We start from the raw sequence: 26503 nt of genomic DNA, 5'->3' as shown, positions 1-26503 counted from the left end.
TTCCTTAATCCTGCTTGCCAAGGCCGAATGCCCCCTTTTAGCTCTCCAAATTTCCTTCCTGAGCTCCTTCCTGGCACTCTTGTAATTTTCCAGAGCTCTAACGGTACCTAGTTTTTTTTTAACCTTTCGTAAGCTTTCCTTCTTAACTAGATTTTCTACATCCTTTGTATACCATGGTTCTTTTGTCCTAACGTTGCCTCAATGGAACATACCTGTGCAGAATGCCATGCAAATATTCCCTGAACCCTTGCCACATTCCTGCAGTGCATCTACCTGAGAACATCTGTTGCCAGTTTAAGCTCCCAAGTTTCTGCCTAATAGCATCATATTTCCTCCTACACCAATTAAACATTTTCCCAAATTGTCTGCTCCTATCCCTCTCCAGTGCTATGGTAGAGGAGATAGAGTTGTTATCATTACCTCCAAAATGCTCTCCCACCAAGTGATCTGACACCTGACCAGGTTCATTTCCCAATACCAGATCAAATACAGCCTGTCCTCTAATTGGCTTAGCTACGTATTGCATCAGGAAACCTTCCTGAGCACACCTAACAAACACCACCCCATCCAAACCTCTTGCTGTAAGGAGATGCCAGTCAATACTAGGAAAGTTAAAATCACCCATCACAACAACCCAATTATTGCACCATTCCAGAATCTGTCTCCTGATTTGCTCCTTAATGTCTCTGTTACTATTGGTGGGAGGGTCTGTAAAAAAACACCCAGTAGGATTATTTCCCTCTTCCTGTTTTTGACTTCTACCCATACAGACTCAGTAGATAATCCCTCCATGACTTCCTCCTTTTCTGCAGTCGTAATACTATCCCTGATTAGCAATGCCACGCCCCACCTCTTTTTGCCTCCCTCCCTGTCCTTTTTGAAACATCTAAAGCCCAGCACACTCAGCAGCCATTCCTGTCCCTGAGAAATCCAAGTCTCTGTAATGGACACAACATTATAGTTCCACATATTGATTCACAATCTAAGTTCATCCGCTTTCTTTATGATTCTCCTTGCATTAAAATAGACACATCTCAAACCATCAGGCTGAGTGCATCTTTTCTCTATCATCTGCCTTTCCTTCCTCTCAAACTCCCTACAAGCTGTCTCTGCTTGTGCACCAACTGCAAAAACTGGGAATTGTAGAAACAATTGAGGTTAAATTAAGGAAACAGGGTTGAAGAAATTTCATGTGCACCAAAGATACAGATACATTGGAGACTTGGTTGGGAGAGACACAAGGTTGGCTATCTAATGTTCCAGGGTTTCCAAAGATAGAGGGGGAAGGAGTTACACTACTAATCAGACAATATCACAGCTATACACAGAGGGGACATAATAGAGGTTTTATCCATTGATTCTATATGGGTAGAACTCAAAATTTAAAATAAGGTGCTATCACTCTTGGATTATACTAGGCGTGATTGATAAGTTCGTGGCCTAAGGTAGAAGGAGTCAATTTTAGAAAACCTAGCACATTTATTTTTCAACATAGTCCCCTCCTACATGTACACACTTAGTCCAGTGGTTGTGGAGCATGTAACGAGAGCGTCTTGGACCTGCAGGTGGTCCACAGCAGGGGTGATCGATAAGTTCATGGCCTAAGGTAGAAGGAGATGAGTTATACAGCTCTCGTTACATGCATGTGCAGTTCAACTCTTTGAATGAAAATGCAGAAAGTTTGAAGGTAATAACTCATCTCCTTCTACCTTAGGCCACGAACTTAACAATCACCCCTGCTGTGGACCACTTTCTGGAGGTCCAAGACCCCAACTTCTATAAAGAAGGGATCCGTATGCTCCATGACCGCTGGACTAAGTGTGTAAATGTAGGAAAAATAAATGTGCTAGGTTTTCTAAAATTGACTTCTTCTATCTTAGGCCACAAACTTATCATTCACCCCTCAGACTACAAACCTTCCCATTAGCTTTCAGGCATTTGAGAAACAGGTGTACAGGCAGATTTGAGAAAGGTGCAAAGATAGTAGAATTGTCGTAGTGGGTGACTTAAACTTCCTTAGTATAGACTAAGACCTCTGCACAGGAAGTGAAGATGGAATAGAATGTTTTTGATGCAGCCAGGAGTGTTTCTTCAAATGTGGATGTGTGCAGTCTATCTGGAAGAGGGACCTCATACTAAAAAATGAGCCAGCCAGATGACTGACGATTCAGCGGGGGAGCATTTTGGAAATAGTGATCACAATTCCTTGAGTTTTAAGATAACTATGAAAAAGGATAAGAATGAATCTCTTGCAAAAGTATAACATTGGGGGAGGGGAAATCACAAGAGTATTGAGCAAAACCTAGGGACAGATGATTGGTAAACCTATATGTGATGTATGGAGGTTGTTTAAAGATGATCTGTACAGAGTACAGGACAGGTACAGTACTATACAAAAGTATTTAAGAGCAGGGTGGAAGTTAGAGGCAAAGTTAATGAAATTGATGAGCTCAGCATGGTTGGATGAAGCAGCAACAATGCAGTCATCATTGTAGTGTAGAAGGAGTTGGGGAGCATTATCAGGGAAGTGCAGAAAGAGTTGGCTTTAATTAGATTAATTAGTTTGCTGCAATATTCTGGCCCAAAGGGAATGTTCTTATGTTGTAATGTTCTGTGTTCTACTGATGATATTTTGGGAAAAGTGTTGCTAGAAAAATGGACAATTTCACAGTGCCCCAAGATCTTTGATATACAACTGAATAGGCAACTATAATTTGGTTTTTATTTTGGCAATGAAGATTTGTTGTATTACATTTTTACTCTTCAAAGTCTTTGTCATGGAATAGCTGTATGTTTGAATTGATATCCACGGTGTTAAATGTTTAAACTATAATATGTCAAAACTTAAGTACAGGTTTCCCTCGCCATCCAAAGGTAGAGCATTCCTATGAAAAGGTTCGTAAGCTGGAATGTCGTAAAGTGAAGAAGCAATTACCATTTATTTATATGGGAAAAATTTGTAAGCGTTCGCAGATCCAAAAAATAACCTACCAAATCATGCCAAATAACACATAAAACCTAAAATAACAGTAATATATAGTAAAAGCAGGAATGATATGATAAATACACAGCCTATATAAAGTAGAAATACTTTTCTACAATCATTACCACACTGTTCTCCGTAGCGAAAATCTCACACAAGCGCTCTCGGCAGAAACACTCTCTCCAGTAACCTTTAAGCTATGAAGCTGCCAAATCATACCAAATAACACATAAAAATACACAGCCTATATAAAGTCGAAATAATGTATGTACAGTGTAGTATCACTTACCGGAATTGGGAAGACAGCACTGAGCACACTGGTGATGGTGTGTTAGACTGAGTCGTCGGAGTTTGGGGTGCTGCAGTGGTCCCCACCCTCTGGGCAGCAAACCGATACCGATCTGCGAAGCATGCAGTGGTGTAGCCGTAGCCGGGATGCACCCAGCACATCTTTAAGAAAAAAGGCGAAATAAACAAGCTAATTAATTGGGCGCCACCCGGCACGTAAGTGTCGGCCCAGATCATAGGTGACACAATCAGCAATCGCCTCTGATCTGGGTCGACGTTTACATACCGGACGGCACCTAATTAATTAGCTTATTTATTTCGGCTTTTTTCTTAAAGATGTGTTGGGTGCGTCCCGGCTACCGCTGCATTCTCCGCAGCAATGTATCGGTCCGCGGCCTGGGGGTTGGGGTGGTGGGACACTGGGGTGTCATCTCATCGTCATCTGTTTCTATCAGGGAGGCAGATCATCTTCTTCCACGTCTGCCTGCCTCGATGTCGAAGGTTGAAGTTCATCGTCTGCTGTGGCTGATGTGGAAGGCTTGTAAAACAACAGTATGCTTGACTGCTTATCCTCACGCATTTTTCTATCATCTCATGCAGTTGCTTCACGTTCAGTTCCTGGACGACTTCACTTTCTGTCCTTTTGCTACTGCATTCGGTTTTGATTGTTATCCTTTCCTCTTCCAATTGCATCAGCTCTTCATCTATCAGTTCTTGGTTAGGGGATGCCTAAATCTCTTCAACATCATCTTCGTCAACTTCCACAAGCCAAACTCACTTTGTCCTTACTTCGTTCACCACGATCGAAACGCTTAATTATGTCTAGTTTTACGCTAAGTGTAACATCCTTACGAGCTTTTTTAGGCTTTTCGGATACCGTAGAACTCACCTTGCTAACGGCTGCTCACAGGCACGTGTTTAAGCAAAGCCGGCTAGAATGCAGTTCCGGTGAAGGAGCTTGGCAGCTCGGGGCACGCGCTGCCCTTTATTGCACATTGCTTTTTTTGCGCGCTGCCTTTTTTCGTAACAGTGAAAACACCTTCTATTAGCGAAAACAGATAACTAATGTAGGTCTTTCGTAACAGCGAGGTTTCTTAAAGCGAACGTTCGAAAAGCGGGGGACACCTGTAGTAACACCATAGTACAAATCAGAAGTTCAATTGAAGATTTGCTTCTGAAGCAGATTTATTTACTTTGGGATTAGGCAATGCTGCATTAATTAGGTTATATAATTTAACATGCTTTCTATCAAGTTCTTAGTTTTGAAAATAATTGCTTTTGTAATTTTGGGAAATTTTTATGTAACAAACTAATCTGCAGGTTATATTTGAAAGCATTGTACAACAGAGGAAAAATGCACTTCTTTTAGGCAGCTTACATTTTTTTTAAATGCTTCTGTTTCTTTCATAGCTTCAAACTGAACTTGAAATAAACAGAATACTTATAGGATCCTCTTCTGCAAAAAAGAAAAAAGTGAAGAGAAGAAAAGGCATTGTGCAGGTGTGATTATATGATAGTTAATAACTGGTTAACTGCAGTTAATTAGTTCATGATTTACAAGTCATTCAAAGTTTTTTTTTGTAATGCACTGCTGTATGTGGGAGTTTGCATATGTTGATTTTTTTCCCCTCCATGTTATGGGTTTTAATTATAATTGGACTTTCCTTGTTACTAACTATGCTCTAAGATTTGGCTTCCAGAAGGCTGCGTGTAATTCATTCAAGTGCAAGTGACTTGTCAAGAGATTAGTTAGTACCACAAAATGCTACACATAAGAACCACCTGTAAGACGTCCTGTAACCAATAATTCACCTGTGCCCTTGGAATTTAATAAGGAATCTATTATTTTGCAGAATGAGATGAAAAAGGAAAACTCTCAGTCACCTCGTCTTTGGCCAGGACAAGTAGGATTTCCATTTGTTGCTGGCACAGTAAGTTTAATGAGCAAGTTCCTGCGTCTGCGTTTTTTTACATTCAAGATAGACATGTGCATTGGTCTCTTCTCAAATACTTGCCAACCAACCATCTGCTTCCATCCATCATGTCAGACGGACTTCAGTTTCCAATTGATAGAACAAATAGTGATGTAATTTTGCATCTGTTATCATAAGTTTTAAAGGTGCATCTCTCTAAAAGGAGGAGGATAAGATTTTTTTAACTTGCCTGTTTTACAGCATTTGGCAGTATGTAATGAGACGGCTTCTTGGAGTGGATAGTCATAGTCATATTTTATTGATCCCGGGGAAATTGGTTTTCGTTACAGTTGCACCATAAATAATTAAATAGTAATATGTAAATTATGCCAGGAAATAAGTCCAGGACCAGCCTATTGGCTCAGGGTGTCTGACCCTCCAAGGGAGGAGTTGTATAGTTTGATGGCCACAGGCAGGAATGACTTCCTATGACGCTCTGTATTGCATCTCGGTGGAATGCGTCTCTGGCTGAATGTACTCCTGTGCCCAACCAGTACATTATCTAGTGGATGGGAGACATTGTCCAAGATGGCATGCAACTTGGACAGCGTCCTCTTTTCAGACACCACCATGAGAGAGTCCAGTTCCATCCCCACAACATCACTGGCCTTACGAATGAGTTTGTTGATTCTGTTGGTGTTTGCTACCCTCAGCCTGCTGCCACAGCACACAACGGCAAACATGATCGCACTGGCCACCACAGACTCGTAGAACATCCTCAGTATCTTCCAACAGATGTTAAAGGACCTCAGTCTCCTCAGGAAATAGAATGCTCAGTGATTAAGAAAATCAAAGCTATGTTACTTCAGTAGAATTCTACTTTACTACTATGTTAATATAATTCTGTATTTTGCCTCAGTATCACGAGCTATATTTGGGGAAGGAAGCTTGATGTCCTTGCCTAGCCTGATTTTTTTTTTATTTTGAACTTTGAACTAAATTCATAGAAACTTGGTTTGATTCTTAAATACCCACTGAGGTGAAAGTGTCTATCTTTTTGAGGGCTGTATTTGAGCAAATATGATACCAAAAAGTTGTTATAACTTGAAATCATCGGGAATTATAGAAATGTCTTATTTGACAGGGGTTATTACCTGTAAACTGATGTCTCTGTAATTGGATGCTATTCATCCTTGCTCCATGACAGGAATTTTACAATCACTGCCTAACTCTATCTGCATTAGCTGCAGGGCATAAATTGGGAGTGGGTGGAATGTTCTTCACCTACCTCGTTACACATCAGCAATGGGCAAGGAGCTTGCTATCTTATAAAACAAAGCAGCACATTTATTCAGCACCTTCAGTGCGGTAGTCTAGCAGTTAGAGTGTCGGAGTTCAGAGTTCAATTCTGACATCACCCGTAAGGAGTCTGCTCGTCCTCCCTGTGGAATGTGTGGGTTTACGCAAGGTCCTCAGGTTCCCTCCCACAGTCCAAAGATGTACCAGTTAGCAGGTTAATTGGTCATTGTAATTTGTCCTGTGATTAGGTTAGGGTTAAATTGAGGGTTGCTGGGTGGTGTGGCTCGAAGGGCTGGAAAGGCCTGTTCTGTGTTATATCTTTAAGTAAATAAATAAAATTTACAATCCCTTGGATTCAGTGCTTCTGCCACTGACAAAATAGTCTTCCATCAGAATCATTCAAACATGCATTGTCGCTTCTTCACAACAACTCTACTCATCTGTTAAGGATATGAGCAATACAGAATTACAGTGACACAACCCATATTCCATCTTATCACACACCATCTTGATAAAAAAGTATATTATCTATTCCTCTTTGGGTCAAAACCATGGCAAACTACTTAATAGTATTATACAGTGCCTGTAAAGAGTTTTCACCCCCCTGGAAGTTTTCATTGAATCACAGTGGATTTAGTTTGGCTTTTTTGACACTGATAAACAGAAAAAGACTCTTTTGTGTCAAAGTGAAAACAGATCCCTACAAAGTGATTGAAATTAATTACAAATATAAAACACAAAATATTTGATTGCATAAGTATTCACCCCCTTTAATATGACACACCAAATCATCACTGGTGCAGCCAGCTGGTTTTAGAAGTCACATAATAAGTTCAGCGGCAATCATCTGTGTGCAGTCAAGGTGTTTCAATTGTAGTAAAGATACATCTGTATTTGAAAGGTCCACCTGCTGGTGAGTCAGTATCCTGGCAAAAACTACACCATGAAAACAGGAGGACACTCCAAGCAATTCCACAAAAAGGTTATTGAAAAACACAAGTCAGGAGTTGGATACAAGAATATTTCCAAGTCACTGGATATCCCTCAGATAACAGTTAAGTCGATCATCAAGAAGTGGAACGAATGTGGCACAGCTGTAAATCTGCCTAGAGCAAGCCGTCCTCAACAACTGGTGATCATGCAAGAAGGGGACTAGTGATGGAGGCCACCAAGAGACCTGTGACAACTCTGAAGGAGTTACAAGCTTCAGTGGCTGAGATGGAGAGTGTTTTATATTTGTAATTAATTTAGATCACTTTGTAGAGATGTTTTCTCTTTGACACAAAAGAGTCTTTCTCTGTTGATCAGTGTCAAAAAAAAAAGCCAAATTAAATCCACTGGTTCAATGCTGTAAAACAATAAAACGTGAAAACTTCCAAGGGGAGTGAATATTTTTTATAGGCACTGCAGGAGTCGCTTCAGGTATGGCAACTGCCTAGCTGCCTTAGATATTATTAAGGTTGGGTAATAAGTGCAAGCTTTGCCCGTGCAGTCATAATTAATAAATAAGTAAATATATTTTTTCAAACTATAACATTGTAGAAGTTAAACCGTGGTAATCATCCTATCTGGGAGCATCACACCTTGGAGAGAGTTGTGGACACAGCTCAGTCCATCACAAAAATTATCGCCCCTCCTCTCCCCCTGGACTCTGACTATACTTCTTGCTGTCTTGGAAATGCATCTAACATAATCAGAGATCCCTCTCTCTCCTTAACAATCTCTCTTCTCCTTCCCACCCTGCACTTTCAGTGAGTAGAAGATAAGAGAGTTTGAAAACATGTAGCACTAATGTCAATGACAGCTTTTATAAGACTCTTGAACAGATCTCATTAAAGATGAACTTCTGTCCTCGTAATCTACCTCACCATGGCCCTTGCACCTTTACTGTCTACATACACTGCCCTTTGTCAGTAACTGTAACACTGTTCTGCAATCTATTACTGATTTTTCCCTTGTACTACCCCAACATACTTCTGTTTTGTAGATGTTCACAAAACTAAATTTTTCACTGCATCTCAGTACATGTGCCAATGATATTCCAATTCCAACTAGTGATTGGTATTGTCTCAGCCAAGACTAAAATGGGCATTGGGGTGTTTGCAATGTGTCATATGTTTGCTGATATGCACTCAGAGCCACATGTTGCCCTTAAAGTTTGTGTTTTCTGATGGTGACCTGCTCAAAATTTAATCCAGCCTAAAGAAACTATTTCTTTATTAAGAAAATCCAGCAGTTTTTTATAACTTGTTCTTTTTATGTTTTTGTGTTCAAGTCCATTAGTTCCAGCCACTCAGTTGCAGCAAATGTACAGAATGTCCTCCATCTGATGAAGCATTATAACAAAATGACTTCTGATGGAAGACCAAAGTATTCTGATCAAAGAACATTGAAGAACACAAGAGGAGTGATTTGTGACAAAGGCAGGGTGAAGAATGAGGATTTGAAGTCTGTATCATTCTCTCTCTCATCCTCATCATTGACTGAGGGGCTCTCCGAAATCCTTGTGGCATTGCAGGACGAGCTGGGTCAAATGAGCTTGTAAGTATAAAATTGTCTGTCCACTGATTGCACTGGGAGAGGGAAAAATATCCAACTTTCACTTCATTATTTTTTACAGCACTTACCTATTGACATGTAATCTCTTGTCACTCCATTTGTCTATTCCATTTAAAGTGGCTAATGCTGAGTTCACATGCCCTTATTTTAAAATTGGCAGTGATCATAGAGTCATACAGCACAGAAACATTTCCTTTTGTCACCCCAGTCCATGCCATCCATCGGGTTTCCACCTGTATTAATCTTGTTTACCAGCACTTGTTGGTAGTCTTTACACTTCAGCCATTTCAAGGTGAGAATCTCTGCTTCTGCTACCCTCTCAGGCAATGTATTTCCAACTCCAGCCATGTTCTTGCTGCTTACCCTGTAACTCTCAGGTTACAGATACCTTTCGCTATGGGGCAAGTTTTCCACATAATTTTGTTTAACTCAATTTTGTCTGCCTCCTACCATAACCTCTCTCCAAACAATCAGCTTTCTCCACTCCAACAGAGGCATCCTAGCTAGTCTACTCTTTTATAGGGAGACACTCCATTCCAGTTAACATCCTGGTAAATCTCTGCATCCTCTCCAGAGCAATTATGCCCTAATCTCGTAAGGTATACATTAAATATACAAATTAACATTATGAAATATTCTTAAAATTAAAATGTGAGATTTCATGCTTAGAGAAAAAATGCTTTCTGATCCTACAATGAAACACAGGCCAGTAGTTTCTGAGGAATTCATTGGACCTCACTCTTTTAGTGGCCTTCCATCCATTACCTGTACCAGCACAGTTGCCTAATCATTGTAAAGTGTGCTTCAAACAATTCCTTAAAAGCCAGAAGCAGAATTATCCTGGTAGCTCGATTTTAGTCTGCTCTTGTTCCAAAGATCTTGCCATTATTACTTTCTTTCCCCACACTTTCTTCTATCTCTACTTGCCTACATCTACAGTACCTCACCATATATGCCCAATACCCCTTCAACTCCATGTCCCACCAAAGTGACCTATGGTGCTTCCTTTAAGAAGAAACTCAGACATTCCTTTCCACCAGAACCTCCAACACAACTTGGATGAGTTTGATCTCAGATTAAGCAGCTGCTTCTTGTACAATCACAACAACTTGGAGTGGAATGCCCTTTAGAGCTGTGGAGATGCATATTGACTTCAGGTGAGATGTGTCTCCACTCCACTCATCCATCATCAACAATTATGCAGTTAACTCCATTTCAATTTTCAGGTTCCTGGGCATCATTATTCCACAGGACCTCATGTGAGAGGACTGTATCTCCTTCATATACAAAAAGGCTCAGCAGAAGATGGACTACTTATGGCAGTTGGTAAAATTCTATCTCCCCCAGAACATACTGGTGCAATTGTACACTGCCGTCATAGAGAGCATCTTCATATCAGCCATTTCTGTCTGTTTTGGTACAGCATCCTTTCACAATATGCAAAAGTACAGAGACCTGTCAGATCAGCAGAAAAAGTCATAGGCTGCAGTCACTACACCACTGCAGGTCTTGTATCTGTCCAGGACAAAGAAATGGGTAGGAAAAATCATTGCAGACACTACCCACCTTGCAAACAGCCTTTTACGTAAGCTCCCTTCTGGAAAGTGCCACTAGGGCCAAGAAACAAAAACTATACACCATCTTAAAAGTTTCTTCTCCCAGGCAGTTAACCTGATCAAATGTACTCATTAGCCTCCTCCACTCCCCCCTATCTGTTACCCCTCCACTGCACAGTAAACACCTTAAACCACTTTTTATTTGTTGTTTACATTGTAAATATTTGCCGGTATTTATGTACATATGCACATTTTTATTCCATGTTTGTACTTCAACCTCTGGCTTTATTCTTTATATAGTTGTTGAATGTTGTTGTATGTCTCACCCTGACCACCACACCACAGCAAATTCCTGATGCATGTAAATATATGTGGAGAATAAAGCTGATCCTTAATCCTTTGAATCAACCTACCTCTACTGTAACTAATAAAAAATGATATTGCTACCTGAACTCGTAGGGTTCCAAGCTACGTTTATGTTTGTGGAGTCCATAGAGAATATAATATGTTTTGCTGCATGCATTTATTTCCCAGAACTATCAACCTCATTCTGGGATGCATGCGTACAGGGTAGACTGGCAAAGCATGCTGAGGTCTTAGTGGCAAATCAGCTGTAAGCAGAGCAAGTGGTAGGAGCTTTTTTGTCAAAGTTAATGAAGTTTTTTTTCTTTCAATATAGATCATTAAATTTAAGAAACTTTTTAAGATTGCATTATTTTATAAATTTCAAAGTAATATCCCTCATTACCTTCATCACTCTACAGCAGGAGTTCACAACTATTTTAATGCCATGGACCCCCTACCCTAACCGTGGACTCCAGGTTGAGAACCCCTGTTTTACAGGCTACAACCTGCTGTACTAAGCTTGTGTGCCCTGTTTCTTTGATATATCAGTCAGATGGAGGCAGAGGCTCTGAGGAAAAAATATACTAGCTAGTGTTTGAATATGACGACAGGGTAAATGTGAAGAAAATACGAACAATCCACACCCATTAACACGAATGCAAGATGCAACAGAACTCCAATAATTGAGCATACTTAGGACTTTGGTACTGGATTATCAGGTTTTGTTTGGTCTATTGAATGTTACTCTTATTAATTATTTTGTATCATTTGTTTTTAACATGTTATGCTGTGGAATGATACCATGTTTTGCCACAGTTACCAATAAATCAATTATTTGCTTTGGTCATGAGAATGTGAATTTCAGAAGGTAATCATTAGCAAGGAATGGTAATAACTGAGAATTGTCAGGGGTGGGAATGTTTTTTTTTCCTGAGCTAAAAGGTCTATTTAATTCAGTTACAAAGGACACTAATTTAAAGGATATGGTAATTTAGTTCTGGTACCCAAGAAATAATTAGCAACAATGTTAGTTCTTCAAGAATTTTATTGTAATAGCCTGGAAAATATAACATATTGTGGTTTCAGATAGTATAATATTATCCATCTGATATTTTCCTTTGCTTCACTGCTACAAACAGAACAAAGTAAGTAATTACACAGTACAGTACCAAAAACCTGTTAAAAGAGATTAATTCATCTATTTCCAGTTTGGCAACATTGTTGCCTCTGCCTAAGGTTTGGTTCATCTGCTGAAAACCTCATTGTTATCTTGTTCACTGCTGTATGTGATTACTCCAAGGCTATCCAAAGTTTTGTCTGTCTCTATAATTTGTACCACCACCTTTGCTGTGTGCCTAACCTTATCACCTGGCCTAGTGCTGTCCTTTAAGTATCTATACTTTATACTTTATTGTTGCCAAACAATTGGTACTAGAATGTACAATCATCACAGCGATATTTGATTCTGCGCTTCCCGCTCCCTGGAGTACAAATCGATAGTAAATATTAAAAATTTAAATTATAAATCATAAATAGAAACTAGAAAAGGGAAAGTAAGGTAGTGCACAAAAACCGAGAGGCAGGTCCAGATATTTAGAGGGTACGGCCCAGATCCGGGTCAGGATCTGTTCAGCAGTCTTATCACAGTTGGAAAGAAGCTGTTTCCAAATCTGGCCATACGAGTCTTCAAGCTCCTGAGCCTTCTCCCGGAGGGAAGAGGGACAAAAAGTCTGTTGGCTGGGTGGGTCGTGTCCTTGATTATCCTGGCAGCACTGCTCCAACAGCGTGCGGTGTAAAGTGAGTCCACGGACGGAAGATTGGTTTGTGTGATGTGCTGCGCCGTGTTCATAATCTTCTGCAACTTCTTCCGGTCTTGGACAGGACAACTTCCATACCAGGTTGTGATGCATCCTAGAAGAATGCTTTCTACGGTGCATCTATAAAAATTAGTGAGGGTCTTAGGGGACAGGCCAAATTTCTTTAGCTTTCTCAGGAAGTAAAGGCGCTGGTGGGCCCTCTTGGCAGTGGACTCTGCTTGGTTGGACCAAGTCAGGTCATTTGTGATATTGACCCCTAGGAACTTAAAACTTTTGACCTGTTCCACTTGCGCACCACCGATGTAAATTGGGTCGTGCGGTACGCTACTCCTTCTGAAGTCAACAACCAATTCCTTCGTCTTGCTGACGTTGAGGGATAGATTTTTGTCTTCGCACCATGCCACCAGGTTCTTAATTTCCTCTCTGTACTCAAACTCATCATTACCCGAGATACGGCGTACAATTGTGGTGTCATCAGCAAACTTATATATTGAGTTTGATGGAAACTTGGCTACACAATCATGGGTGTACAGTGAGTACAGCAGGGGGCTGAGTACACAGCCTTGTGGGGCACCGGTGCTCAGAGTGATTGTATAGGAGAGCTTGTCCCCTATTTTTACAGCCTGGGTCCTGTCTGTGAGGAAGTTGAAGATCCAGCTGCAGATCTGAGTGCTAAGGCCCAGGTTCCAGAGCTTAGGAATCAGTTTATTTGGAATGATGTTATTAAAGGCAGAGCTGTAGTCAATGAAAAGGAGCCTTACGTATGCATCTTTACTCTCTAGGTGTTCTAAGGAGGAATGTAGGGCCAGAGAAATGGCATCTGCCGTTGACCTGTTGCTCCGGTAGGCGGATTGCAAAGTGTCGAGGTTGACTGGTAGGCTGTGGTTGATGTGTGCCATAACCAATTGCTCCAAGCACTTCATAGCAATTGATGTCAGAGCCACAGGTCGATAATCATTCAGGCATACCACCTTGTTCTTCTTCAGCACTGGGATTATCGTTGCCTTTTTAAAACACAACGGAATCTTAGACTGAAGCAAGGAGCAGTTGAAAGGTGTCAGCAAACACTCCAGCTAGCTCGCTTGCACAGGCCCGGAGAACCCATCCCAGGTTGCCATCTGGGCCCGTTGCCTTCCTTGGATTTATCTTTAGGAGGGCCCTTCTAACGTCCTCCCTGGTGACGATGAATCTCGATGCCACCAGGTCCGGTTCATCCGGAGGGAGCGGGACGCTCCTCTTCTGTTCGAATCTTGCATAGAATACGTTAAGTTCGCCAGGAAGAGAAGCGCCACAGTTATTGATATTCCCAGCCTTTTCTTTGCGCCCAGTGATCTCATTTAGACTCTGCCATAGTCTACCGACATCCCTCTGGTTAGCCTGGGCTTCCAACTTGGCTCAATATTGCCTCTTGGCGCCCTGAATGGCTTTCCGGAGTTCACGCTTGTTTTCAGGTTTCTCCATGTCCTTGCTAGTACCTTCTCTATTTTTGTGTTCTCAGCACTCCTCTAATTCTGCCTGTTGTGCATTGCTGAATTTTATCACACTGTTGGCAGTTTTATCTTTTGCTGTCTGTACCTGGGGATCTGTAATTAATAGGATAGGGAGCAGTATAGCACATTGCCTGTGCAGACCATAATGCCAATCCATCTGCTGCCACATGGTCTGTATACTTCCATTCCCTGCCTAAAATTAGTTGTTGAATATGCTGTTCATTCGCGTGTGTATGTGTATGTGTGTGTGTGCGTGGTATAGGGCATAATATGTGATAGGCCAAATGACTTAATTCTGTCTTTGTTTAGCTCTTTCCTTTGCAACTTTTCACTATATTACTCTCCTTTCACTGCCTAATTTCATACCACAACTTTTGATATGTAATACTTCTACAAAGCACTTTGCGAGTTTCATTATGTCGTGGGTGCTGTATAATACATAATTTTGTTGTTTATAAGAATAAGCAGTAAGGAGAAAAGTCACTTCTGGTGGCTTGGTAAAGGGGGGGAGTTTTGGTGATGGCTCCATGGCTGCGGACTCTCTTTCGGGAACTCTACGGTTAATATTCTGTGTTTTATTGTTTGCACGATTTGTTCTTTTTTTGCACATTGGGTGTTTGGTCTTTGTGCGGGGTTTTTAATGGGTTCTGTTGCGTTTGTTTGTTTTGTGGTTACCTTCAAGAAGATGAATCTGAAAGTTGTATAAAATATACTGTACATTGATAATGTACTTTGAACTTTAGAAATGGGTAATATTTGAAGTGATTGATTGGTGTGTACAGAATTATTTTGCAGCCAACATGTATCTGTTGTTCAAATGCCTCCTAAATTTTCTATTCACAGCGAGCATCAGGACTTGCTGAAGCAAATACAAGATACCAAGAATATAAATGTCCGTGAAGATTTGGAACGTGAACTGGACTGTCTAGTGAAGCAGATGGAGAAGAAAGGGGAACAGATTTCTAAACTCAAAAAACACCAAGATCATGTGAGTGCCAAATTTTGTATTTTTCCCCTCTGCTTTTCCCCATACCCACTTCAAAAATATCAGCATTTTTGCTCACAAATCAGAGGTTTAGAAACTTGTAACATTCCCTCCATTTGAATAGATGTCTGCCTCAGCCAGTATGTTAATGAAAATGTGAATAATATTTCTAATTATCATGGAATTTTAACAAATATAATTTTTCTTTATGTAACATGGTGATATACCAAAATCTTCAAAGCACTTTTGCTTACTAATCAACTCTGCTTTATTAGAAATATTATTATAATAATATATTAATGTGATACCTGGAAGACAAATGAACAACAATAAATTACTTAAAACTTGGGAAAAAATAAAGTGGCACTATGAAATTCTGACTTATTTATACTTCTTCTCCAAAAAGGAGGTCAGTTTTTTTGGGGCTTGGGAGCTAGCAAAGATAACTCATCCCAAATTTCCCTAAAAAGGTTAAAAAGGTGGAGAGCCATTGCCTTGAACTTTTGCAGTCCCTCGGAAGATATTCCCACATTTTTTTTGAGTAGGGAGTTCCAGTATTGAATGCAATGATAATGAAGGAAAAGTGATTTTTAAATTTCCCACTCAACATAGTGGTACAGGTTGAATACCCCTTATCGGAATTGCTTGGGGCCGGAAGTGTTTTGGATTTTGGATTTTTCTCAGATTTTGGAATATATAATGAGATAGCTTGGGATCACCATCATTTCAGACTCTGAATTTATGTGCTACTGGTAAGCAGTCTTTAGAAACATAGAAAACCTACAGCACAATACAGGCCCTTTGGCCCACAAAACTGTGCCGAACATATCCTAACCTTAGAAATTACCTAGTGTTTCCCATAGCCCTCTATTTTTCTGAGCTCCATGTACCTGTCCAGGAGTCTTTTAAAAGACCCTATTGTATCTGCCTCCATCACCGTCACTGGCAGCCCATTCCACGCACTCACCACGCTTTGCATTAAAAAAAACAACTTAACCCCGACATCTCTGTACCTATTTCCAAGCACCTTAAAACTGTGCCCTCTTGTGCTAGCCATTTCAGCCCTGGGAAAAAGCCTATGACTATCCACATGATCAATACCTCTCATCATCTTATACACCTCTCTCAGTTCACCTCTCATCCTCCGTCACTCCAAGGAAAAAAGGCTGAGTTCACTCAACCTATTTTCATAAGGCATGCTCCCCAATTCAGGCAACCTCCTTGTAAATCTCCTCTGCACCCTTTCTATGGTTTCCACATCCTTCCTATAGTGAGGCGACCAGAACTGAGCACAATATTCCAAGTGGGGTCTGACCAGGGTCCTATATAGTTGCAACATTACCTCTCGGCTCCTAAACTCAATCCTTTGTCTTACGCTTGTTCATCACACATAAGTACTTCACAGTACAAATTATTACATACTATTAATATAATGTATGCAAGGAAACAAAAGCAGCACAGCAGCATCGGGAGAATATCTGAATCAGCTGTGAAAACAACAAACAACGGAAGGCTTTCAGTCTTCACCTACGATGCCGAGTTTTGATTAAAAGAGTACAGTACGCTATATTTGTATTTTACTTTTTTTTTAGGTTTTATGTCAGGTATAAAAACAGTCAGTATTGTAGACCTGTTCTGGTGTTAGATTTTAAAATGCAATGCCGTAACGTAAGATATAAAAACAATGTAGTCTTGTTCTGGTGCAAGATTTTCATGATCAGCAGACAACTGTATCACCATAAATCTTCAAAAATTTAATGCACAGCGTTTTCTTAAATTTCTGCAACCAGTTGGCTGAATATTCACAATTACCTTAAATTTTCAGTTAATCATCAGATCTTTGCTTGTTTCATAATCTGCATACAATTACTTGGCATATGTTCACTCCGCTGATGATTAATGATTGAAATCTTCATTTTTTGCTTTATTCAGTGTTTTTCTATTTTTCATTAACTTCTATGAGGTTACTTCTCAGAACTGTCTGTCATGCACTGAGACGTGCATTGCCTGGGAACATTCCCAGAGTCCTGTGGAGTTTTTCATTTGTGATGTCATGTCAGCGCTAAACTAAATTGGATTTCAGAGGTTTTTGGATTTTGAAATTTCGGATAAGGAGTACTCAATCTGTATTTCCATGTACTTGAAGTGTTGGTGTTCCTTTATGCTAGGTACTGCAAGTTGTAGAGGTGCTTTTAAGATGGTCTAAAAAAAATTGCAAATCATTGTATAGGTGATACACAGTACAGCCACTAGATGGTACTGGTGGAAGGAATAAACATTATGTAAACCAGTTTAAGCATACCCAGCAAAACAGAACCTAAAATACTCCAGCCTTGAACTCCAGGCCGGGTCTTTCTGTGCTGCTATTGTGCTCCCGTCTCCCTTTCCCCCACCAATACTCTGCAATCCCATCTCCCTCAGATCCCATCGTCAGGTCCCGGGTACTCAGAGGCTCCATCTTCCTCTCACCCCAACCCTCCCCTCTCCACTGACACCCCCAGCCTCCCCCCTCCCTCCTCTGATCCCAGCTCTCATCCATGCCGGGTTTTTACCATCCCCTTCGACCTTCAACTGTCGGAGGCAGAACGCTCTGTCCTCAGTAAGGGCCTCACCTTTGTCCCCCTTCGCCCACACCTCAGCGAGTTCCGTGTTCGCCATGATGCGGAACTTTTCTTCCGCCGTCTCCGTCTCCGAGCCTACTTCTTCGGCAAGGACTCTTCCACCCCCACCGATGACCCCTTCTTCCGTCTTCAACCCTCCTCTTCTTCATGGACACCCTGCTCGGGTCTTCTGCCTGCTCTGGATCTCTTTATTGCTAACTGCCAACAGGACATCAACCGTCTCGACTTCACTGCATCTTGTTCCCATTCCAACCTCACTCCTTCCGAACGCTCTGCTCTCCACTCCCTCCACACTAATCCTAACCTTACTATTAAACCCGCCGATAAGGGGGGTGCTGTTGTAGTCTGGCGTACTGACCTCTACCTTGCTGAGGCACAGCGACAACTCGCGGATACCTGCTCTTATTTACCCCTCGATCGTGACCCCACTAAGGAGCACCAGGCCATTGTCTCCCACACCATCACCGACTTTATCCGCTCAGGGGATCTCCCGTCCACTGCTACCAACCTTATAGTTCCCACGCCTGGCACTTCCCGTTTCTACCTCCTACCCAAGATCCACAAACCTGCCTGTCCAGGTAGACCCATTGTCTCAGCTTGCTCCTGCCCCACCGAACTCGTTTCTGCATACCTCGACACGGTTTTATCCCCCCTTGTTCAATCTCTTCCTACCTATGTTCGTGACACTTCTCACGCTCTTAAACTTTTCGATGATTTTAAGTTCCCTGGCCCCCAACGCTTTATTTTCACCATGGATGTCCAGTCCCTATATACTTCCATCCCCCATCAGGAAGGTCTCAAAGCTCTCCGCTTCTTTTTGGATTCCAGACCTAATCAGTTCCCCTCTACCACCACTCTGCTCCGTCTAGCGGGATTAGTCCTTACTTTTAATAATTTCTCCTTTGGCTCCTCCCATTTCCTCCAAACTAAAGGTGTAGCTATGGGCACCCGTATGGGTCCTAGCTATGCCTGCCTTTTTGTTGGCTTTGTGGAACAATCTATGTTCCGTACCTGTTCTGGTATCTGTCCCCCACTTTTCTTTCGCTACATCGAGGACTGCATTGGTGCTGCTTCCTGCACGCATGCAGAGCTCGTTGACTTTATTAACTTTGCCTCCAACTTTCACCCTGCCCTCAAGTTTACCTGGTTCATTTCCGACACCTCCCTCCGCTTTCTAGATCTTTCTGTCTCTATCTCTGGAGACAGCTTATCCACTGGTGTCTACTATAAGCCTACTGACTCTCACAGCTATCTGGACTATTCCTCTTCTCACCCTGTCTCTTGCAAAAATGCCATCCCCTTCTCGCAATTCCTCCATCTCCGCCGCATCTGCTCTCAGGATGAGGCTTTTCATTCCAGGACAAGGGAGATGTCCTTTTTTAAAGAAAGGGGCTTCCCTTCCTCCACCATCAACTCTGCTCTCAAACGCATCTCCCCCATTTCACGCACATCTGCTCTCACTCCATCCTCCCGCCACCCCACTAGGAATAGGGTTCCCCTGGTCCTCACCTACCACCCCACCAGCCTCCGGGTCCAACATATTTATTCTCCGTAACTTCCGCCACCTCCAACGGGATCCCACCACTAAGCACACCTTTCCCTCCCCCCCCCCGCTTTCCACAGGGATCGCTCCCTACGCGACTCCCTTGTCCATTCGTCCCCCCCATCCCTCCCCACTGATCTCCCTCCTGGCACTTATCCTTGTAAGCAGAACAAGTGCTACACATGCCCTTATACTTCCTCCCTTACCACCATTCAGGGCCCCAGACAGTCCTTCCAGGTGAGGCGACACTTCACCTGTGAGTCGGCTGGGGTAATATACTGCGTCCGGTGCTCCCAATGTGGCCTTCTATATATTCGCGAGACCCGACACAGACTGGGAGACCACTTCGCTACGCTCTGTCTGCCAGAGAAAGCAGGATCTCCCAGTGGCCACACATATTAATTCCACATCCCATTCCCATTCTGACATGTCTATCCACGGCCTCCTCTACTGTAAAGATGAAGCCACACTCAGGTTGGAGGAACAACACCTTATATTCCGTCTGGGTAGCCTCCAACCTGATGGCATGAACATTGACTTCTCTAACTTCTGCTAATGCCCCACCTCCCCCTCGTACCCCATCCGTTATTTATTTTTATACACACATTCTTTCTCTCACTCTCCTTTTTCTCCCTCTGTCCCTCTGACTATACCCCTTGCCCATCCTCTGGTTCCCCCCACCCCCCGTCTTTCTTCCCGGACCTCCTGTTCCATGATCCTCTCATATCCCCTTTGCCAATTACCTGTCCAGCTCTTGGCTCCATCCCTTCCCCTTCTGCCCTCTCCTATCATTTTGGATCTCCCCCTCCCCCTCCCACTTTCAAATCTCTTACTAACTGTTCCTTCAGTCCTGACGAAGGGTCTCGGCCTGAAATGTCGACTGTACCTCTTCCTAGAGATGCTGCTTGGCCTGCTGCGTTCACCAGCAACTTTGATGTGTGTTACCTAAAATAACCTCTGTTGTATTGTACCTTCTTGTCATTACAAAGCCATAATTAATATGCAACAATATGAAATTTGCGTTGAAACTACTTGAGTGTGCTTTCCTCTGTTCCAAAGTTTAAAATTAATCTCAAATGTTGCAAGTCCTATGTTATATTTTTAAATTTATTTTTATCGCAAGAATGTAATTCTTTTACACTTGTGTTTTTAATTGTCTTTGAATCAAATGTCAAAAGGAAAAATCAAAAAAAGTAACTTTTTGGCAATTGTCTTTCTTGAAAGGTTGAAAAACTGAATCTAAAAGTGAAAAAGATGAGGAAGCAGTTGGCTGAAACAAAGAAAGGATCAAAACCTTTAAATGAAATAAAAGAAGTTGCCCCAAAAGCAACAGAATATTTAGCTAAGCAAACTACTGCTCTGGGGAAGAAAGGACAAGAAAGCCTTCAGTTGCTTAAAAATGCACAAAGGCTGCAGATGACCCTAAGGAAAAATGACATTGTATGGGACCAGTGATTACATGAACTTGTAAATTGTTGTGGAATAGGTCTGTGAATCTATTCCCTTTTTTTTGTTTTTTTATATAAGACTTGACTTGAAATATTGCGGACACTGGCGTATGGTACTGATTTATTTGATGTTTCGTGTTGCTTTTTTCATTGTAATCTACAATCAGTGACTTGCTCTGAGCACTTACTGATGCTAGATTGCTGAATGTTTTTTATATGTGTTACTTGTTCATCCATACTAATAAAAGCTCTTAAGAGTCTACTATGTGTATTTCTCTTTTGTTTGCTCTTATACGTAATTTTCCCTTTTCCTTTTTATTTTAAGCTGTGCTCTAATGCAATCTAGGTGACATTCGCTTCTCCCAAATTTGCTATGAATACAAAGGACAGGGACTAGAGAGGACTCTTAGCTAATTTAGATTCTTCACCTAAATTTGGGTGTATACTTGTCAGTTTAAATAGCCAATAATAAATGGTATGGGAGAAAGGAAGATGTAGTTAACATTTTCAAATGCTTTAGCAAATCTGGTGGACCACTTAGCCCAATTTTGCTTGGAGCCTATACTGTTGCATCACAAAGTCCTCGGTTCTGTTCCTATTCTGCAATTTGAGTGCATAATCTTGGGTGAACATTCAAAGCCTAGATGAATGCCATAGTTATAGTAGCTTGTTTCAGATGAAATGCGAATTCCATCTGCTTAGCTTTTGGGCATTATCTGAACTTAAGTTTGTATGTTCTCCTGTGTGTGGGGTTTTGCTCTCAGAGATCAAGTTGTAGACCTACAGGGAATGGAGAAGGAGAATTGAAATGACAGATTATTCTGCTGAGAACCAGAATGGACCTGATGTTCGATGGCCTCCTGTGGCAGAATAACATTCAAAAAAGCAACTGTGACATTCCTTGACCAACATCAAAACAAATTATCTTTTCACAGTGTAACAGTTGATTTGCTGTGAAGTGTTGAGGCATGGTTACAAAACTTCACTCTTGGAGCTGTACACTGTATGGAATGGCATGAGCTTTTCTTGGGTCATTTAAACAAATTGAATCCCCTAAATTCTTTGAATAGGATCTGCTACTATTCCCAGATCCAACTAGTACAGAAAAACAAAATTGTAAACTTTATCCATGTGCGTAATTGATGATTTTTTTGGAGCAAGGGAAAAATCATGTTCAAAATAGGCTTCCCCCATACTTGGCCACAATAATTGCATGGGCTGATAAAACTTGGTAAACTGGTTAAAAATCTCATTTGCTTCAGTAACAATGTAATGTAAGTTATATGAATAATATTAATGTTTTAATATTTAATAATGAAATGTGAATATGAAGGACTAAATTAGTGAACTACTTTATAGAACTATGCTTGACCGAGTCATGACCCTCTCCTGGGGGAAAAAATAATAGGGTTAGTCAATTTACAAAAATTCGACCGTAATGTTATTGACAGAATTGAATTTAAGCAAGAGAAACTTAAAATCCAGGCTTGCCAGCTAACGCAGATCAACAAAGGGGAAAGTGTTGAGAGACATACTTGGTAAGATGTACAATACAGGCAGCAGTATTTCATCAGTGTTTCTAAAGAATGGTGATTAATGTGAAATTAGCCGCAGATGTGGCAAATAGTCATCAGCTCTGGATCATGAGATGGCGTGACCACCCCAAGTGTGGGAGACAGAACTCCCAAGATCTGTGGTATTTTCTTACCAGAAGTGTGTGTGTGTGTGTGTGTGTGTGTGTTTATGGATATAAAAGGAATTGAATTTAAGCAAGAGAAACTTAAAATCCAGGCTTGCCAGCTAACGCAGATCGACAAGGGGAAAGTGTCAATGCACCAGAAAGAGTCTATCCTGAGATGCAAGCTATTCTGTACTCCCTGGATCTCTGGGTGGACTCATTATGGTGCACCCACAGGGCTAAGAACATCATGGATATCATGCTTACTATGTTTTCAAGCAAATTTCCCTCCAGACTCCAGGACCAGGAACTTAACACCTCCCTTTCCAATTGGAAATTTGATTTCCTGACCAACAGACAACAGTCAATGAGGAAAGGCAGCGACACGTCTGCCATAATTACCCTCAGCCCAGCTGCTCCACAAGGTTGCGTCCCCAGCCTTCCCGCTCTCCTCCCTGTACGCTCACAGCTGCGTGGCCAGATTTTGGTCTAACACCATCTGCAAATTTGCAGATAATACCACTGTTGTGGACCATATCTCACACAGCGGTGAGTCAGAGTAGTGGAAGGAAATAACATCACTAGGTTCTTTATGTCGTGACAGTCTTTCCCTCACTGCCGACAAAAGAGCTGGTCATTGACTTCAAGAAGGGGGTAGCACCTGTGTCCTGTTTATATCAATGCTGCTGAAGTTGAGAGGGTTAAAAGCTTCAGGTTCCCAGGAGAGAGTACCACCATGGCCTAATCCAACCACAACCAAAAAAGCTCACCAGCACCTCTACCTCAGCAGGAGGCTAAAGAAATTCAGTGTGATCCCATTGACCTCAGTGTATTTTTATTAATACACTATAGAAACAATCCTCTCTGGACGCTCCACAGCTTCATATGGCATCTGCTCTGCCTGTGGCCACAAGAAACTGCAGGAAGTTGTGGATGCAGCTCAGCACTTGAGGGAAAACAGCCTCCTTCCATGGATTCAGTCTAAACTTATTGCTATCTCGGTAAAGCAGCCAGCATAATCAAAGACCCCATCTACCGTAGACATTCTCTCTTCTCCCCCTCCCCATCAGGCAGGAAATACAAAAGCCTGAAAGCATGTACCGTCAGCCTTAAGGACAGCTTCTATCCCACTGATTTAAGACAGTATAATTAACGGTTCCCAAGTATAATAAGTTGGACTCACAATTTATTTCCTTATGAACTTACACATTATTGTCCACCTGCTCTGCATTTTCTCTGTAACTGTAACACCTTATTCTGCACTCTGTTACTGTTTTACCTTGTACTACCTCAATGCAGCGTTGTAATTTATTGATTGGTATGAACGGTATGCAAGACAATCCTCTGTATGTGACACCAGTATACCAATTTACCAATTGAACTATTTAATGGCTGCACAAGCAGAATAGTGGTGGGTGACTGTCAGGTTGAGTAATAGGCGCAGGTGGGCAGTATAGGAGTCTCCTTGTGGGCATTTCTCTTTCCAGCAGATATATCATGTTGGATACTCTTTGGGAGAAATAGCCTCAGGGAAAACAAAATCAGCATTTTTTGTGGCACCATCAGTATTTCAGCTGCATAACAGAGAAGGAAACAGACTGGGAGAGTTACAGTGATAGGCATTCAGTTGCAAGGGGAGCTATTGTTTAATAAATGAATAAAGTAATTGATAAATTAGGATTTTATTTGCTAGAGTTCAGATGAATAAGAGGAATTCTCATTGAAAATTAAAACGGGAATAGTCATCCTTAGTACAAGAAGGATGTTCTTGATGGCCAGGGAGTTGTGGATCAGTCATCACAGTAGCGAAACACCTTCACCCAGACAAAAAAATTCTCTACACCACAAAATTTGAAGCCAAATCACACGTGATGTAGTTGTTAGCTTAACATTATTTGAGTGCCAGTAACCCATGTTCAATTCCACCTCTGTCTGCAAGGAGTTTGTATGTTCTCTCTGTGACTGCATGGATTTCTTCCAGGTACTCAGGTTTTCTTACATATTCCAAAGACGTATGGTGTAGCAGGTTAATTGGTCATGTGGGCTCATTGGGCCGGAAAGGCCTGTTATCAAGCTGTACTGCTAAATTATTTATATATATATATGCAAGAAAGAATATATTCTTCTGGCTAAAAGGATCAAGTTCTTGTGGCTAAGAAGATACAGTGAGAAAGCAGGACAAGATACTGAATATGGATGACCAACCAAGATAATTGAACGGCAAACCAGGCTCAAAGAGCAGAATAGCCTACTCCTGCTCCGAGCTTGCACAGATCTTTTAGACAGAGGAGTCCAAAGATTCACTATTCTCTGGGCGAAGAAATTTATTTTACCCTTCTATTTCAAATGTTCATCAGAACAGTTTCCTAGATCTAGCTTTCATGTTTCTGAAAGGTCAGAAGTGGGAATGGTTTTGTTGATGGGTTTGTTCATATCCATGACTCCAATATCTAGAACAGCTGCCTTTTTTATACCATGGACCGCTACCATTAACGGCTAGGTCTGTTGACCCCAGATTGGGAATCCTTGGTGTAGAAGGAATGGGCAATAGGTAAATGAGAATATCGCCATTTGCACGTTCCCCTTCACATGTCAGCTGTACTTTGAAATGATTAGTGACTCCATTAAAAATGCTGGAACTGTTTCTAATAGCATTGAGTAAATAGATCCAACACATGGACTGCGCCCAGTTCAAGGCAATTAGGGATGAGCGATAATGAAAATGACATCCTGCAAAAGGATAAAGAAAAACACTTGCCGTATAATCAAAAACAACAGGAATTCTGCAGATGCTGGAAATTCAAGCAACATACATCAAAGTTGCTGGTGAACGCAGCAGGCCAGGCAGCATCTATAGGAAGAGGCGCAGTCGACGTTTCAGGCGTCTCGACGCCTGAAACGTCGACTGCGCCTCTTCCTATAGATGCTGCCTGGCCTGCTGCGTTCACCAGCAACTTTGATGTATGTTGCCGTATAATCAAGATTGGAGTTGCTCCGTAGCCGGCAGCAGATGGATTTGATAATCAGATCGGAATCTTTATTTGTCACGGACATCGAAACACAGAGTGAAATGCATCATTTACCTCAAATCAAATCAGCGAGGATTGTGCTGCAAGTGTTCCGGTGCCAACATAGCATACCCATAACACACTAACCCTAGGTCTTTGGGCTGTGGGGGGAAACCGGGGCACCCACGCGGGCACGGGGAGAACATGCAAATTCCTTACAGTTAGTGCCGGGAATTGAACCCCAATCGGCGGCACCGTGCCTATAGCTAACCACGGGGCTGACGTGGGCTTCAGGAAGTTCAGCTCAGGGTCAAATCAACCTCAGGTTGAGTAGAAAAAAAGTGGTTGGGGTTTCTGTGACCGAGTATGCGGTAGGAACAGGAGATTTTAGTTGCCATCTTTCCTATATTAATAGGGGGGAAATCTTCAGTCATCTATTACTGGATTCTGACAACCACTTCGATCAGTTTGGATGGAGGTCATGGGTCAAACTGACAGACCTTATAAAGGAAAATTATTAGTTTTCACATTTCACTCGAGCAATGAAGCAGTTCATAGGCTGACTTTTGTCTGAAAATTACTGCACGGTTATGAAAGGAGTTGGCATAATGGAAGAACACTTCTTACACCATGAATGTGTACTTAATGGAAGCTTAAGGTGTGTTTGTCCTCCAAATACAACCCACACTGTCAAATCACCTGCCCTGGCTTGTGTGGCTTAAAGTGCGTTTCTATAGTTACAAATGCGTGCCGAGGAGGAGGAATTCAACTAAATTGCGCGAAGGGCGTTAAAGAATAATATGAGACAGCTTTGAAAGGAAATTAAAGATTAAAACGCATAAAGTAAGAGAGAAGTCTGGGCCATTGTGAATGTTAGTATTGTTGCCTTGGTGACTTCGTATCTTCCCCACCCCTTTGTCCTGTCTGTGCTTCACTAACACCCTACTTAGGTTTGTTGATCGAAATTTTA

General features: G+C 41.7%; 1 protein-coding gene across 3 annotated transcripts in view; it reads left to right on the top strand.

Moving 5' to 3' along the window:
• cep57l1 (centrosomal protein 57, like 1) overlaps positions 1 to 21080 on the top strand; it is a 50603-nt gene extending 29523 nt beyond the window's left edge. For 2 of the 3 annotated variants that reach the window (XM_063040790.1, XM_063040788.1), the window contains 5 exons: positions 4682 to 4771; positions 5125 to 5202; positions 8759 to 9024; positions 15094 to 15238; positions 20624 to 21080. In XM_063040790.1, the coding sequence (XP_062896860.1) occupies positions 4682 to 4771; positions 5125 to 5202; positions 8759 to 9024; positions 15094 to 15238; positions 20624 to 20854 (810 nt within the window). In that variant the 3' untranslated portion in view covers positions 20855 to 21080. The remainder of the gene's footprint in view (positions 1 to 4681; positions 4772 to 5124; positions 5203 to 8758; positions 9025 to 15093; positions 15239 to 20623) is intronic. The other variant, XM_063040789.1, reaches the window with a different exon arrangement.
• The last annotated feature ends 5423 nt before the right edge of the window (positions 21081 to 26503 follow it).

This window comes from Mobula hypostoma, chromosome 2, assembly GCF_963921235.1.
Source record: "Mobula hypostoma chromosome 2, sMobHyp1.1, whole genome shotgun sequence".
NCBI classification, from domain to species: domain Eukaryota; kingdom Metazoa; phylum Chordata; class Chondrichthyes; order Myliobatiformes; family Myliobatidae; genus Mobula; species Mobula hypostoma.
The sequence above is the reverse complement of the archived record's forward strand: the minus strand, read 5'-3'. Positions and strand labels throughout refer to the sequence as shown.